At 35.0% G+C, this 14,879-nt stretch overlaps 1 protein-coding gene and 1 pseudogene across 1 annotated transcript; both read right to left on the bottom strand.

The window, feature by feature from the left end:
• Window positions 1-3,107: 3,107 nt before the first annotated feature.
• On the bottom strand, window positions 3,108-3,902 carry LOC128133437 (kiwellin-1-like; annotated as a pseudogene).
• A 6,596-nt stretch (window positions 3,903-10,498) lies between these two features.
• LOC128133824 (kiwellin-1-like) lies at window positions 10,499-13,170 on the bottom strand. The gene is made up of 2 exons (XM_052771347.1): window positions 13,151-13,170; window positions 10,499-11,045 (listed from the first exon to the last, which is right to left on the bottom strand). Exons 1-2 carry the CDS (start codon window positions 13,168-13,170, stop codon window positions 10,499-10,501), a joined length of 567 nt encoding a protein of 188 aa, XP_052627307.1.
• Window positions 13,171-14,879: the final 1,709 nt, after the last annotated feature.

Raw genomic sequence — 14,879 nt, 5'->3', positions numbered from 1 at the left:
ATCGTTAATGCCGGTTTTCGAGATTATAAACCCTTAAAAGACAACTTTCACAAGCTTTAGAGTAAATAGAAAAGGCCTTTTAGCACCTCTTTCCAAGAGGTAGGAGTATCGCTCACTCTTTGCTCAATAAGAAAGTGGAAACACATATTCCTTTAATTAGAAAAGTATAGATCATTAGTGATGTTCTCTTGAGAATCTCTTGGGAGAACAACAAAGAAAACAAGAAATACTGTTTTTGTAAAACAAGCATGAATTAATCGTGATATTCTACGAGGAGAATCATACGCTTACCGGAAAACCATGACTGTGAGTCTTCTTAAGCATGGTCGACTAGATTTCGTTTTGTCTCCATCAATCTAGTACTGTCTTGTGTCGAAATGGAATCGCAATTCCATTGTCAGAAGAAGATATGCCATGTTATTTAGATGAGAAGAAGAGAGTGGAAGAATTAGGTGCGTATACTGAAGATGGGCATCTCAACTGTGAGCTAGCGGTCATGTGGGCCCTAGGAGGCTGGCATATGAAGTTACCAATCGGTTAGAAAATCATCCCTTCTTAGAAAAAAAGAAGTGACACAAATGGTGTTCAGCGAAGATGATGACTTTATGATTATCGGATGTGTTGGGATTTGGCATGTGGTATCAAATCAAGAAGTTGTCGGTGTTGCGAATACCTATGGGTGATAATTTTACTGCTATTCTGGTTTTGTTTTGATAATAATCACGGCGAGACTTTTATGGGTTCGTGTCGCCCGTGATTATGGTGCAAGGTGTTGTCTGATTGCATAAAGGGAATTAGAATGTGAAAATACACACACACACACACACAGATATATATATATATATATATATATATATATATATATATATATATATATATATATATATATATATATATATATATATATATATATATTATTGTGTTCGTGGTAAAGTCTATTTATAAGGCTGCTTCATATGAGTTGGAAAAAGTAGTCTATAATTTTGTAGTGGAATTAATTCTACCATGAAAGAATATAAAACTGAATGGTTTTTTTGTCTCTGTGTGTGTCATATCCGTTGTTGTTTGAATACATATACATCTATTGGTACGTTAATATCTGTATAACATAGCATATGTATATAATGGTTTGAATGGATTGGTGCTGATAAGTTTGGTGTGAACCTCTAGTCATTAGTATATATAGTTACATCAATACCTTTACAGATTAATATCTTTGAAATGAGTTTACACATGCTAGTTTGGTTGTTTCAGTTGCAGACCTACTATCTTGTTTATCTTACTAGACGTGATATATAAAGTAAATCTTGCTTGATTTGAATCTATCTCGTGGACTAATGCATACATATTCAGCTTTTAGTACGTTGTAATTTGTCTAGATAGTCTCAAAACCTTACCACCCCCAACCCCCACCCCGTGCGCACGACAAAATTCAACACAAACATGAGACCGAGAAGTTTCACATAGACATCGGAACCCTCACGCAAGGCAAACTAAGATGAACACATCGTATGTCAAAATGACCACTCCAAACTAGGATGAACACATCGTGCGCGCGACAAAATTCAACCCAAACATGAGACTGAGAAGTTTCACATAGACATCGGAACCCTCACGCAAAGCAAACTAAGATGAACACATCGTATGTCAAAATGACCACTCAAAGTTCCATTTTTCTTCTATGCCATTTTTGCTGGCCATTACGGTTCCGTAACAACATCATACTTGAAAAATCATGCCATGAAATTATTCTTTCAAGATTACGAGCTCCCACAATCATCGTACAAAAGTTTATCATTTTTAAAGGATGTAAAACATTCCCATTACAAAGCCTTTCTACTAGCTAACCAAACCCTCACTAACAAAAGTAGTGTCATCAATTACAATGGGACAACCGCATTAACTGTTTTCTTACATAAATTTTAAATCATTAACGCCGGTTTTTGAGATTTAAAACCCTTAGAAAACAACTTTCACAAGCTTTTGATTAAAGAGAAATCGCGTTTAGCACCTCTTTCCAAGAGATAGGAGTATCGCTCACTCTCTGCTCAGTAAGAAAGTGGAATTACAAATTGCTTTAATTAGAAAAGCATCAATCATTACTGATGCTCTCCAGAGAATCTCTTGCGAGAACAACAAAGAGAACATGAAATACTGTTTTTGTAAAACAAGCATGAATCAATCGTGATATTCTAAGAGGAGAAAGACCCTTACCGGAAAACCATGACTGAGAGTCTTCTTAAGCATGGTCGACTAGCTTTCGTTTTGTCTCCATCAATCTTATGCGGTCTTGTGTCGGAATGGAATCTCAATTCCATTTTCACAAGAAAATACGTCTTGTTATTTAGATGAGAAGAAGAGAGTGGAAGAATCAGGTGTGTATACTGAAGATGGGCATCTCAACTGTGAGCTGGCGGTCATGCAGGCCCTAGGAGGCTGGCATATGAAGTTACCAATCGGTTAGAAAATCATCCCTTCTTAAAAAACAAGAAGTGAGACAAATGGTGTTGAGCGAAGATGATGAGTTTATGATAATCGGATGTGATGGGATTTGGGATGTGGTATCAAATCAAGAAGCTGTCGGTGTTGCGACTTCATATGGGTGATAATTTTACTGCTATTGTGGTTTTGTTTTGATAATTAACAGGTAGAGTCTGTTAAAGGTTCGGTTTGCCTGTGATTATGGTGCGGGGTGTTGTCTGATTGCATAAAGTGAATTAGAATGTGAAAATACATAATTTTTTTTATTCTGTTTGTGGTAAAGTCTATTTGTAGGGCTGCTTCATATGAGTAGGAAAAACTAGTCTAAAATTTAGTAGTGGAATTGATTTTATCATGAAAGATTATACCACTGAATGGGTTTTGTGTGTCTTTGTGTGTCATATCAGTTGTTTTTTGAATCCATATACATCTAAAGGTATGTTAATATGTGTATAACGTAATATATCTCTATATGGGTTTGAATGGATAGTGGTGTTGATAAGTTTGGTGTGAACCTCTAGTCATTAGTATATATAGTTACAGCAATAATTTTACAGATTACAATATCCACAAATAACAGAAACAGAAATAGTATTTGATGTTTTAAAAGGAGAGCTAGATTAACATCACTCTGTCCAGGTAATATCCAAATCTCCCCAGTTATCCTCGGATACCCCTAAGGCCTTCCACACTGCTTTGGAAGCATCAACACTATTATTAGGGCAAGGTGGTTGATAGTCATGATCATCATCGCACCCCATTGTAGAGTCACACTCATCCACAACCATTGCCTTTACACTCATCCCATTTCCATTGATGGTAATACACTTGTGGCACCTATCCCCTCCCTTGTACCATCCACTTGACAGCGCCACAACTGGTGTGTCATCAGAGTGGTATTGGTTGTCACACTCCGACGGACCACCACCATCACCTCCCTTTTGGAAACTGTTTATTGTCAGTGTTGCTTAAGTATCGCCTGTCACTGGAGGCGAGCATGTATACGTGGTGTAAAACTTACCTTGGACACAACAATCCGAGTTGTTCTCACGGTTGCATTCTCCTGGATGCGGTTTTCTTCCCCGGATACCACCACTTGGTTTGCATGTTTGAGCATTGATCTCCAATGAAGTTGTTGCCAGGAGAACCAAGAACAGAAAAAAACGAAATTCTTCATTGCCTTTTAGATGTTGCTAGTTACCGTTTACAATGCTCTTGGATGAGTAGCAAGACAAATGGGTTATGCTAATATAGCCTTTTGCTTAACAAAGAGACAAGATAATAGTCAACTCTGTTGTATTTTTTTTTTTTTTTCAACTGAATGTTGTTCTACGCCAATAAAACATCCTTTGGATATTCACTTTCCCATTTAAGAAAACCAAGTAATTTTTAGTGCACGGACATACTACATTGTTGTCCATTATGCTAGCTGCATGTTGTGTGTAATTTTGTCTCCTTGTTGCTTTATAAAGTATATCTAAAATTACAGCGACTATTATTTTATTTGGGGAAAATATTTTCCATTGATTCTGTAAAAATAATAGTTTCAAAATTTTACCAATCTAACCGCATATTTCTCTTGTATATTAAACATGCAGGTAAAATCATGTTAATATAATTGATACTCCATATTGCTTAATTAGTACGTAACATTACTCATCATTCCACATAATTAACCATGACCTTATCATATTACGTTTTAACCTGGCCTTTGGTTCTTGCATCAAAGTAAATGTACTATATATCAAGCTGTACATATACATTTGGTACAAATATAGAAATACTGACATTAAGAGTCCTTTCGCTAGTATTCCGCAGTTAACATTCCACGCACATAGGCTTGATTGCGGGTTGACACGTGCCGTTGAGATGGTGCGGTTTACTATTCAGTTTTCAATATTTGAAAATTTGATTCCTACTTGTTAGTTATCTTGTAATTATATTTCTATCTCTATCATGTACGTTTGTTCTAGCAAATTTATAGATTTGAGTGTCTTTAAATATCACGGGCCGACACTAACTTATTACATAAAAATAGTGTAAATAATTATCCTAATACTATTTCACCTTACGGTACACCATTTTTTGAACTAAAAATGTATCCCATAGTAAGTTCCCTTTTTTAGATTTATATGGATTGTCAAAAATATCCTATGAGTTATTAGCTTTCAATATATCTATTTACAATTTTTGGTTATATAATCTAAATAAAATATTTTATAACAAAAATATAACCATCCACATTATTAATTCAAATTATGTTAATCTTTTAAAATGACAATTGCTAAATAAACTAATTATATTCGAAACATAAAGATAAGTTGTTGATGAGTGAGAAACAAATAAATTACATTAATTTCTTTTATAACGACATTGGATATATGGGAGAATTGTGTCGGGGTGAAGAACAAAATTGTCGCCAACGAATTGTTGTGGGTGCCATAGTGGGAGTAGGGTTGGTAGTGAATCTCATAATAAAATAAAAGATAATAAGAATTAGAAAAATGCAAAATAATTTGTTAAGGACAATATACTATTTTAGTGTCGGGTAGGAACGTATAGTGGTATAATAGAATATCAAAAAGATAGTCTAGGTGCAAAAGAATAAAAAACATAATAGATATGAACAGATTACAAAAATAGAAATTTTTACCAAACCAATTAATATAATCTACTAAAATTTGAATACATGTTTACTTGGCATGGTTATTTAATACACACATGAGACCGTTAACTATATACGCATGATACACTCGAAAGCGTTAACTTATATATACATATTTTCGCTGATCTACACTCCCACAATACATTCTAACTCATTTAAATTTTGTTTAATATGATACAGACCCCTAAATTGAATCATAAAATACTGACTTGAAAGCCATTTGTTTTTATCAAAAATGAAAATTAATATCCCAACTATCTTGTCTGAAATTTAGGAATGCTTTTCAGGACTTTATGTTCCGGTGTGATTCTCGATTTATTCAAATTTCGTTAAACTGATTATGTTTAAATTTCATTATCAATTCCCAACTATCTATGTGTGAATTTTTTTTAATACCCTACAACACGTCAAGTTCCGTTATTATTTTTGATTAATTCATAAGAATAAACAATATTTGATTGAATATGGTCGTGGCTCTTCTCTCTTTGGATGAGTATTTTAGTAGTAGTTTTTACTGGATTTAAGTTGTAGGCTGCTGTTTGAGGGTGAAGAACACTTTCATGTTATTTTCTATAAAGCAAAATGAACTTAAGGGTAATTCATTAAAAATAGGCAAACAAGTTTTCTATTTTAAATTGGATTGGAAGTTTATATAATTAGACGATAGAACAATTAATTTAGGTTATAGAGATCATATGTATAATTGTTAAAATATGTATTTTAATCTTTATGGTTTCATGATGGAAGGCTTGTTGTGGAGAGCATTTGATACATTACAGTTGAATGTTAGATAATTTTGTTTAATTGAGCCTCAACACTGTGAAACCACTAGAAATCTTGGGATCTCCCTTGGTTAATTATTTTTACAAACACAATTGATATCTCTGAAATGAGTTTACACATGCTAGTTTGGTTGTTTCAGTTAAATACCTACTATCTTGTTTAGCCTACTAGACATGATATACAGAGTCAATCTTGCGTGATTTGCATGTATCTCGTAGACGAATGCATACTTATTCACTCTTTTATACAGTGTAGGCTGTATACACCGTCTCAAAACCATACTCCCCCCACGGAGAATGATTCAACCCAAAAAAGAGATCAAGAAGTCTCACAAAGACATGGGAAGCCTAATGAAAAGCGAACTAAGATGAACACATCATATGTCAAAATGACCACTCAAAGTTCCATTTTCGTTCTATGCCCTTTTTGATAGCCATTACGACTCCGTAACAGCATCATACTTGAAAAAATCATGCCATGAAATTATTCTTTCAAGATTATAATCATTATGCATAATTTAACCATTTTTAAAGGAAGTAAACCCTCCCATTGCAAAGCCTTTCTACTAGCCGACCAAACCCTCACTGACTAAAGCAACATTATCAATTACTATAGGACAGTCATATTAACTGTTTTCATCCTTGTACATCAACTGTAAATCGTTAATGTCAGTTTTGAGATTTGAAACCCTTAGAATATAACTTTCACAAGCTTTAGAATAAAGAGAAAGGCCCCTTTAGCACCTCTTTCCAAGAGATAGGAGTATCACTCATTCTTTGCTCAATAAGGAAGTTTAAACACATATTGCTTTAATTAGAAAAGCATCGATCATTAGTGATGCTCTCCCGAGAATCTCCTGTGAGAACAACATAGAAATCATGGAATACTATTTTTGTAAAACAAGCATGAATCAATCGTGATATTCCACGACGAGAATCACACGCTTACCGGAAAATCATGACTGAGAGACTTCTTAAGCAGGGTCGACTAGCTTTCGTTTTTGTCTCCATAAATCTAGTGCAGTCTTGTGTCGGGATTGAATCGCAATTTCATTTTCACAAGAAGATATGCCATGTTATTTAGATGAAAAGAAGAGAGTGGAACAATTAGGTGTGTATACTGAAGATTGGGGTCTCAACTGTGAGCGCAGGCAGTCATACCGACCCTAGGAGGCTGGCATATGGAGTTACCAATCGGTTAGAAAATCATCCCTTTATATGTCAAAATGAACACTGCAAGTTCCATTTTCCTTCTTTGCCATTTTTTACGGTCATTGCGGCTTTGTAAAAAGATCATACTTCAAAAATCACGCATTGAAATTATTCTTTCAATATTATGAGCTCCCACAATCATTTTGTATAATTTAATCATTTTTAAAGGATGCAGCCCTTCCCATTGCAAAGCCTTTCTGCTAGCTTACCAAACCCTCACTAACTAAAGTAGCATCATCAATTACTATGGGACAACCGCATTAATTGTTTCAATTTTCGTACATCCATTGTAAATCGTTAATGCCGGTTTTCGAGATTATAAACCCTTAATAGACAACTTTCACAAGCTTTAGAGTAAATAGAAAAGGCCTTTTAGCACCTCCTTCCAAGAGGTAGGAGTATCGCTCACTCTTTGCTCAATAAGAAAGTGGAAACACATATTCCTTTAATTAGAAAAGTATAGATCATTAGTGATGTTCTCTTGAGAATCTCTTGGGAGAACAACAAAGAAAACAAGAAATACTGTTTTTGTAAAACAAGCATGAATTAATCGTGATATTCTACGAGGAGAATCATACGCTTACCGGAAAACCATGATTGTGAGTCTTCTTAAGCATGGTCGACTGGATTTCGTTTTGTCTCCATCAATCTAGTACTGTCTTGTGTCGAAATGGAATCGCAATTCCATTGTCAGAAGAAGATATGCCATGTTATTTAGATGAGAAGAAGAGAGTGGAAGAATTAGGTGCGTATACTGAAGATGGGCATCTCAACTGTGAGCTAGCGGTCATGCGGGCCCTAGGAGGCTGGCATATGAAGTTACCAATCGGTTAGAAAATCATCCCTTCTTAGAAAAAAAGAAGTGACACAAATGGTGTTCAGCGCAGATGATGACTTTATGATTATCGGATGTGTTGGGATTTGGCATGTGGTATCAAATCAAGAAGTTGTCGGTGTTGCGAATACCTATGGGTGATAATTTTACTGCTATTCTGGTTTTGTTTTGATAATAATCACGGCGAGACTTTTATGGGTTCGTGTCGCCCGTGATTATGGTGCAAGGTGTTGTCTGATTGCATAAAGGGAATTAGAATGTGAAAATACACACACACACACACACACACATATATATATATATATATATATATATATATATATATATATATTATTGTGTTCGTGGTAAAGTCTATTTGTAAGGCTGCTTCATATGAGTTGGAAAAAGTAGTCTATAATTTTGTAGTGGAATTAATTCTACCATGAAAGAATATAAAACTGAATGGTTTTTTTGTCTCTGTGTGTGTCATATCCGTTGTTGTTTGAATACATATACATCTATTGGTACGTTAATATCTGTATAACATAGCATATGTATATAATGGTTTGAATGGATTGGTGCTGATAAGTTTGGTGTGAACCTCTAGTCATTAGTATATATAGTTACATCAATACCTTTACAGATTAATATCTTTGAAATGTTTTTACACATGCTAGTTTGGTTGTTTCAGTTGCAGACCTACTATCTTGTTTATCTTACTAGACGTGATATATAAAGTAAATCTTGCTTGATTTGAATCTATCTCGTGGACTAATGCATACATATTCAGCTTTTAGTACGTTGTAATTTGTCTAGATAGTCTCAAAACCTTACCACCCCCAACCCCCACCCCGTGCGCACGACAAAATTCAACACAAACATGAGACCGAGAAGTTTCACATAGACATCGGAACCCTCACGCAAGGCAAACTAAGATGAACACATCGTATGTCAAAATGACCACTCCAAACTAGGATGAACACATCGTGCGCGCGACAAAATTCAACCCAAACATGAGACTGAGAAGTTTCACATAGACATCGGAACCCTCACGCAAAGCAAACTAAGATGAACACATCGTATGTCAAAATGACCACTCAAAGTTCCATTTTTCTTCTATGCCATTTTTGCTGGCCATTACGGTTCCGTAACAACATCATACTTGAAAAATCATGCCATGAAATTATTCTTTCAAGATTACGAGCTCCCACAATCATCGTACAAAAGCTTATCATTTTTAAAGGATGTAAAACATTCCCATTACAAAGCCTTTCTACTAGCTAACCAAACCCTCACTAACAAAAGTAGTGTCATCAATTACTATGGGACAACCGCATTTACTGTTTTCTTACATAAATTTTAAATCATTAACGCCGGTTTTCGAGATTTAAAACCCTTAGAAAACAACTTTCACAAGCTTTTGATTAAAGAGAAATCGCGTTTAGCACCTCTTTCCAAGAGATAGGAATATCGCTCACTCTCTGCTCAATAAGAAAGTGGAATTACAAATTGCTTTAATTAGAAAAGCATCAATCATTACTGATGCTCTCATGAGAATCTCTTGCGAGAACAACAAAGAGAACATGAAATACTGTTTTTGTAAAACAAGCATGAATCAATCGTGATATTCTAAGAGGAGAAAGACCCTTACCGGAAAACCATGACTGAGAGTCTTCTTAAGCATGGTCGACTAGCTTTCGTTTTGTCTCCATCAATCTTATGCGGTCTTGTGTCGGAATGGAATCTCAATTCCATTTTCACAAGAAAATACGTCTTGTTATTTAGATGAGAAGAAGAGAGTGGAAGAATCAGGTGTGTATACTGAAGATGGGCATCTCAACTGTGAGCTGGCGGTCATGCAGGCCCTAGGAGGCTGGCATATGAAGTTACCAATCGGTTAGAAAATCATCCCTTCTTAAAAAACAAGAAGTGAGACAAATGGTGTTGAGCGAAGATGATGAGTTTATGATAATCGGATGTGATGGGATTTGGGATGTGGTATCAAATCAAGAAGCTGTCGGTGTTGCGACTTCATATGGGTGATAATTTTACTGCTATTGTGGTTTTGTTTTGATAAGTAACAGGTAGAGTCTGTTAAAGGTTCGGTTTGCCTGTGATTATGGTGCGGGGTGTTGTCTGATTGCATAAAGGGAATTAGAATGTGAAAATACATAATTTTTTTTATTCTGTTTGTGGTAAAGTCTATTTGTAGGGCTGCTTCATATGAGTAGGAAAAAGTAATCTAAAATTTAGTAGTGGAATTGATTCTATCATGAAAGATTATACCACTGAATGGGTTTTGTGTGTCTTTGTGTGTCATATCAGTTGTTGTTTGAATCCATATACATCTAAAGGTATGTTAATATGTGTATAACGTAATATATCTCTATATGGGTTTGAATGGATAGTGGTGCTGATAAGTTTGGTGTGAACCTCTAGTCATTAGTATATATAGTTACATCAATAATTTTACAGATTACAATATCCACAAATAACAGAAACAGAAATAGTATTTGATGTTTTCAAAGGAGAGCTAGATTAACATCACTCTGTCCAGGTAATATCCAAATCTCCCCAGTTATCCTCGGATACCCCTAAGGCCTTCCACACTGCTTTGGAAGCATCAAAAATATTATTAGGGCAAGGTGGTTGATAGTCATGATCACCATCGCACCCCATAGTAGAGTCACATTCATCCACAACCATTGCCTTTACACTCCTCCCATTTCCATTGATGGTAATATACTTGTGGCACCTATCCCCTCCCTTGTACCATCCAGTTGACAGCGCCACAACTGGTGTGTCATCAGAGTGGTATTGGTTGTCACACTCCGAAGGACCACCACCATCACCTCCCTTTTGGAAACTGTTTATTGTCAGTGTTGCTTTAGTATCGCCTGTCACTGGAGGCGAGCATGTATACGTGGTGTAAAACTTACCTTGGACACAACAATCCGAGTTGTTCTCACGGTTGCATTCTCCTAGAGGCGGTTTTCTTCCCCGGATACCACCACTTGGTTTGCAAGTCTGAGCATTGATCTCCAATGAAGTTGTTGCCAGGAGAACCAAGAACAGAAAAAAAACCGAAATTCTTCATTGCCATGTAGATGTTGGTAGTTACTGTTTACAATGCTGTTGGATGAGTAGCAAGGCAAATGGGTTGTGCTAATATAGCCTTTTGCTTAACAAAGAGCCAAGATAATAGTCAACTCTGTTGTATTTTTTTTTTCAACTGAATGTTGTTCTACGCCAATAAAACATCCTTTGGATATTCACTTTCCCATTTAAGAAAACCAAGTAATTTTTAGTGCACGGACATACTACAATATTGTCCATTATGCTAGCTGCATGTTGTGTGTAATTTTGTCTCATTGTTGATTTATAAAGTATATCTAAAATTACAGCGACTATTATTTTATTTGGGGAAAATATTTTCCATTGCTTAATTAGTACGTAACATTACTCATCATTCCACATAATTAACCATGACCTTATCATATTACGTTTTAACCTGGCCTTTGGTTCTTGCATCAAAGTAAATGTACTATATATGAAGCTGTACATATACATTTGGTACAAATATAGAAATACTGACATTAAGAGTCCTTTGGCTAGTATTCCGCAGTTAACGTTCCACGCACACAGGCTTTGATGCGGGTTGACACGTGCCGTTGAGATGGTGCGGTTTACTATTCAGTTTTCAATATTTGAAAATTTGATTCCAACTTGTTAGTTATCTTGTAATTATATTTCTATCTCTATCATCTACGTTTGTTCTAGCAAATTTATAGATTTGAGTGTCTTTAAATATCACGGGCCGACACTAACTTATTACATAAAAATAGTGTAATTAATTATCCTAATACTATTTCATCTTACGGTACACCATTTTTTGCACTAAAAATGTATCCCATAGTAAGTTCCCTTTTTTAGATTTATATGGATTGTCAAAAATATCCTATGAGTTATTAGCTTTCAATATATCTATTTACAATTTTTGGTTATATAAGCTTAATAAAATATTTTATAACAAAAATATAACCAACCACATTATTAATTCAAATTATGTTAATCTTCTAAAATGACAATTGCTAAATAAAATAATTATATTCGAAACATAAAGATAAGTTGGTGATGAGTGAGACAGAAATAAATTATATTAATTTGTTTTATAATGACATTGGATATATGGAAGAATTGTGTCGGGGTGAAGAACAAAATTGTTGCCAACGAATTGTTGTGGGTGCCATAGTGGGAGTAGGGTTGGTAGTGAATCTCATAATAAAATAAAAGATAATAAGAATTAGAAAAATGCAAAATAATCTGTTAAGGACAATATACTATTTTAGTGTCGGGTAGGAACGTATAGTGGTATAATAGAATATCAAAAAGATAGTCTAGGTGCAAAAGAATAAAAAACATAATAGATATGAACAGATTACAAAAATAGAAATTTTTACCAAACCAATTAATATAATCTACTAAAATTTGAATACATGTTTACTTGGCATGGTTATTTAATACACACATGAGAACGTTAACTATATACGCATGATACACTCGAAAGCGTTAACTTATATATACATACTTTCGCTGATCTACACTCCCACAATACATTCTAACTTATTTAAATTTTGTTTAAAATGATACAGACCCCTAAATTGAATCATAAAATTCTGACTTGAAAGCAATGTTTTTTTTTTCAAATTTCAAAATTAATATCCCAACTATCTTGTCTAAAATTTAGGAATACTTCAGGACTTTATGTTCCGGTGTGGTTCTCGATTTATTCAAATTTCGTAAAATTGATTATGTTTAAATTTCATTATCAATTCCCAACTATCCATGTGTGAATTTTTTCAATACCCTACAATACGTCAAGTTCCGTTATTATTTTTGATTAATTCATAAGAATAAACTATATTTGATTGAATATGGTCGTGGCTCTTCTCTCTTTGGATGAGTATTTTAATAGTAGTTTTTACTGGATTTAAGTTGTAGGCCACTTGTTTGGTTGTTTCAGTTGCATACCTACTATCTTGTTTAGCCTACTAGACATGATATCTAGAGTCAATCTTGCGTGATTTGCATGTATCTCATAGACGAATGCATAGATATTCACTCTTTTATACATTGTAGGCTGTATACACCGTGTCAAAACCATACTCCCCCCATGGAGAATGATTCAACCCAAACAAGAGATCAAGATGTCTCATAAAGACATGGGAACCCTCATGAAAAGCGAACTAAGATGAACGCGTCATATGTCAAAATGACCACTCAAAGTTCCATTTTCCTTCTATGCCCTTTTTGACGGCCATTGCGGCTCCGTAACAGCATCATACTTGAAAAATCATGCCATGAAATTATTCTTTCAAGATTATAATCATTCTGCATAATTTAAGCATTTTTAAAGGATGTAAAACCTTCCCATTGCAAAGCCTTTCTACTAGCCGACCAAACCCTCACTAACTAAAGCAACATTATCAATTACTATAGGACAATCATATTAACTGTTTTCATCCTTGCACATCAACTGTAGATCGTTAATGTCAGTTTTGAGATTTTAAACCCTTAGAATATAACTTTCACAAGCTTTAGAGTAAAGAGAAAGGGCCCTTTAGCACCTCTTTCCAAGAGATAGGAGTATCACTCATTCTTTGCTCAATAAGGAAGTTTAAACACATATTGCTTTAATTAGAAAAGCATCGATCATTAGTGATGCTCTCCTGAGAATCTCCTGCGAGAACAACAAAGAAATCATGAAATACTATTTTTGTAAAACAAGCATGAATCAATCGTGATATTCTACGAGGAGAATCACACGCTTACCGGAAAATCATGACTGAGAGACTTCTTAAGCATGGTCGACTAGCTTTCGTTTTGTCTCCATCAATCTAGTGTTGTCTTGTGTCAGAATGGAATCGCAATTCCATTGTCAGAAGAAGATATGCCATGTTATTTAGATGAAAGGAAGAGAGTGGAACAATTAGGTGTGTATACTGAAGATTGGTGTCTCAACTGTGAGCGCAACCTATGAGCGCAGGCAATCATACCAGCCCTAGGAGGCTGGCATATGGAGTTATCGGTCGGTTAGAAAATCATCCCTTCATATGTCAAAATGACCACTGCAAGTTCCATTTTCCTTATGTGCCATTTTCGACAGTCATTGCGGCTCCGTAACAAGATCATACTTAAAAAATCACGCATTGAAATTATTCTTTCAATATTATGAGCTCCCACAATGATTATACATAATTTAATCATTTTTAAAGGATGTAAACCCTTCCCATTGCAAAGCCTTTCTGCTAGCTTACCAAACCCTCACTAACTAAAGTAGCATCATCAATTACTATGGGACAACCACATTAATTGTTTTAATTTTCGTACATCCATTGTAAATCGTTAATGCCGGTTTTCGAGATTTTAAACCCTTAGAAGACAACTTTCACAAGTTTTAGAGTAAATAGAAAGGGCCTTTTATCACCTCTTTCCAAGAGATAGGAGTATCGCTCACTCTCTGCTCAATAAGAAAGTGGAAACACATATTCCTTTAATTAGAAAAGTATAGATCATTAGTGATGTTCTCTTGAGAATCTCTTCGGAGAACAACAAAGAAAACATGAAATACTGTTTTTGTAAAACAAGCATGAATTAGTCATGATATTCTACGAGGAGAATCATACGCTTATCGGAAAACCATGATTGTGAGTCTTCTTAAGCATGGTCGACTGGATTTCGTTTTGTCTCCATCAATCTAGTGCTGTCTTGTGTCGAAATGGAGTCGCAATTCCATTGTCAGAAGAAGATATGCCATGTTATTTAGATGAGAAGAACAGAGTGGAAGAATTAGGTGTGTATACTGAAGATGGGCATCTCAACTGTGAGCTAGCGGTCATGCGGGCCCTAGGAGGCTGACATATGA

Source organism: Lactuca sativa, chromosome 4 (assembly GCF_002870075.4).
Source record: "Lactuca sativa cultivar Salinas chromosome 4, Lsat_Salinas_v11, whole genome shotgun sequence".
NCBI lineage: Eukaryota > Viridiplantae > Streptophyta > Magnoliopsida > Asterales > Asteraceae > Lactuca > Lactuca sativa.
This window is presented reverse-complemented; position numbering and strand designations above follow the sequence as displayed.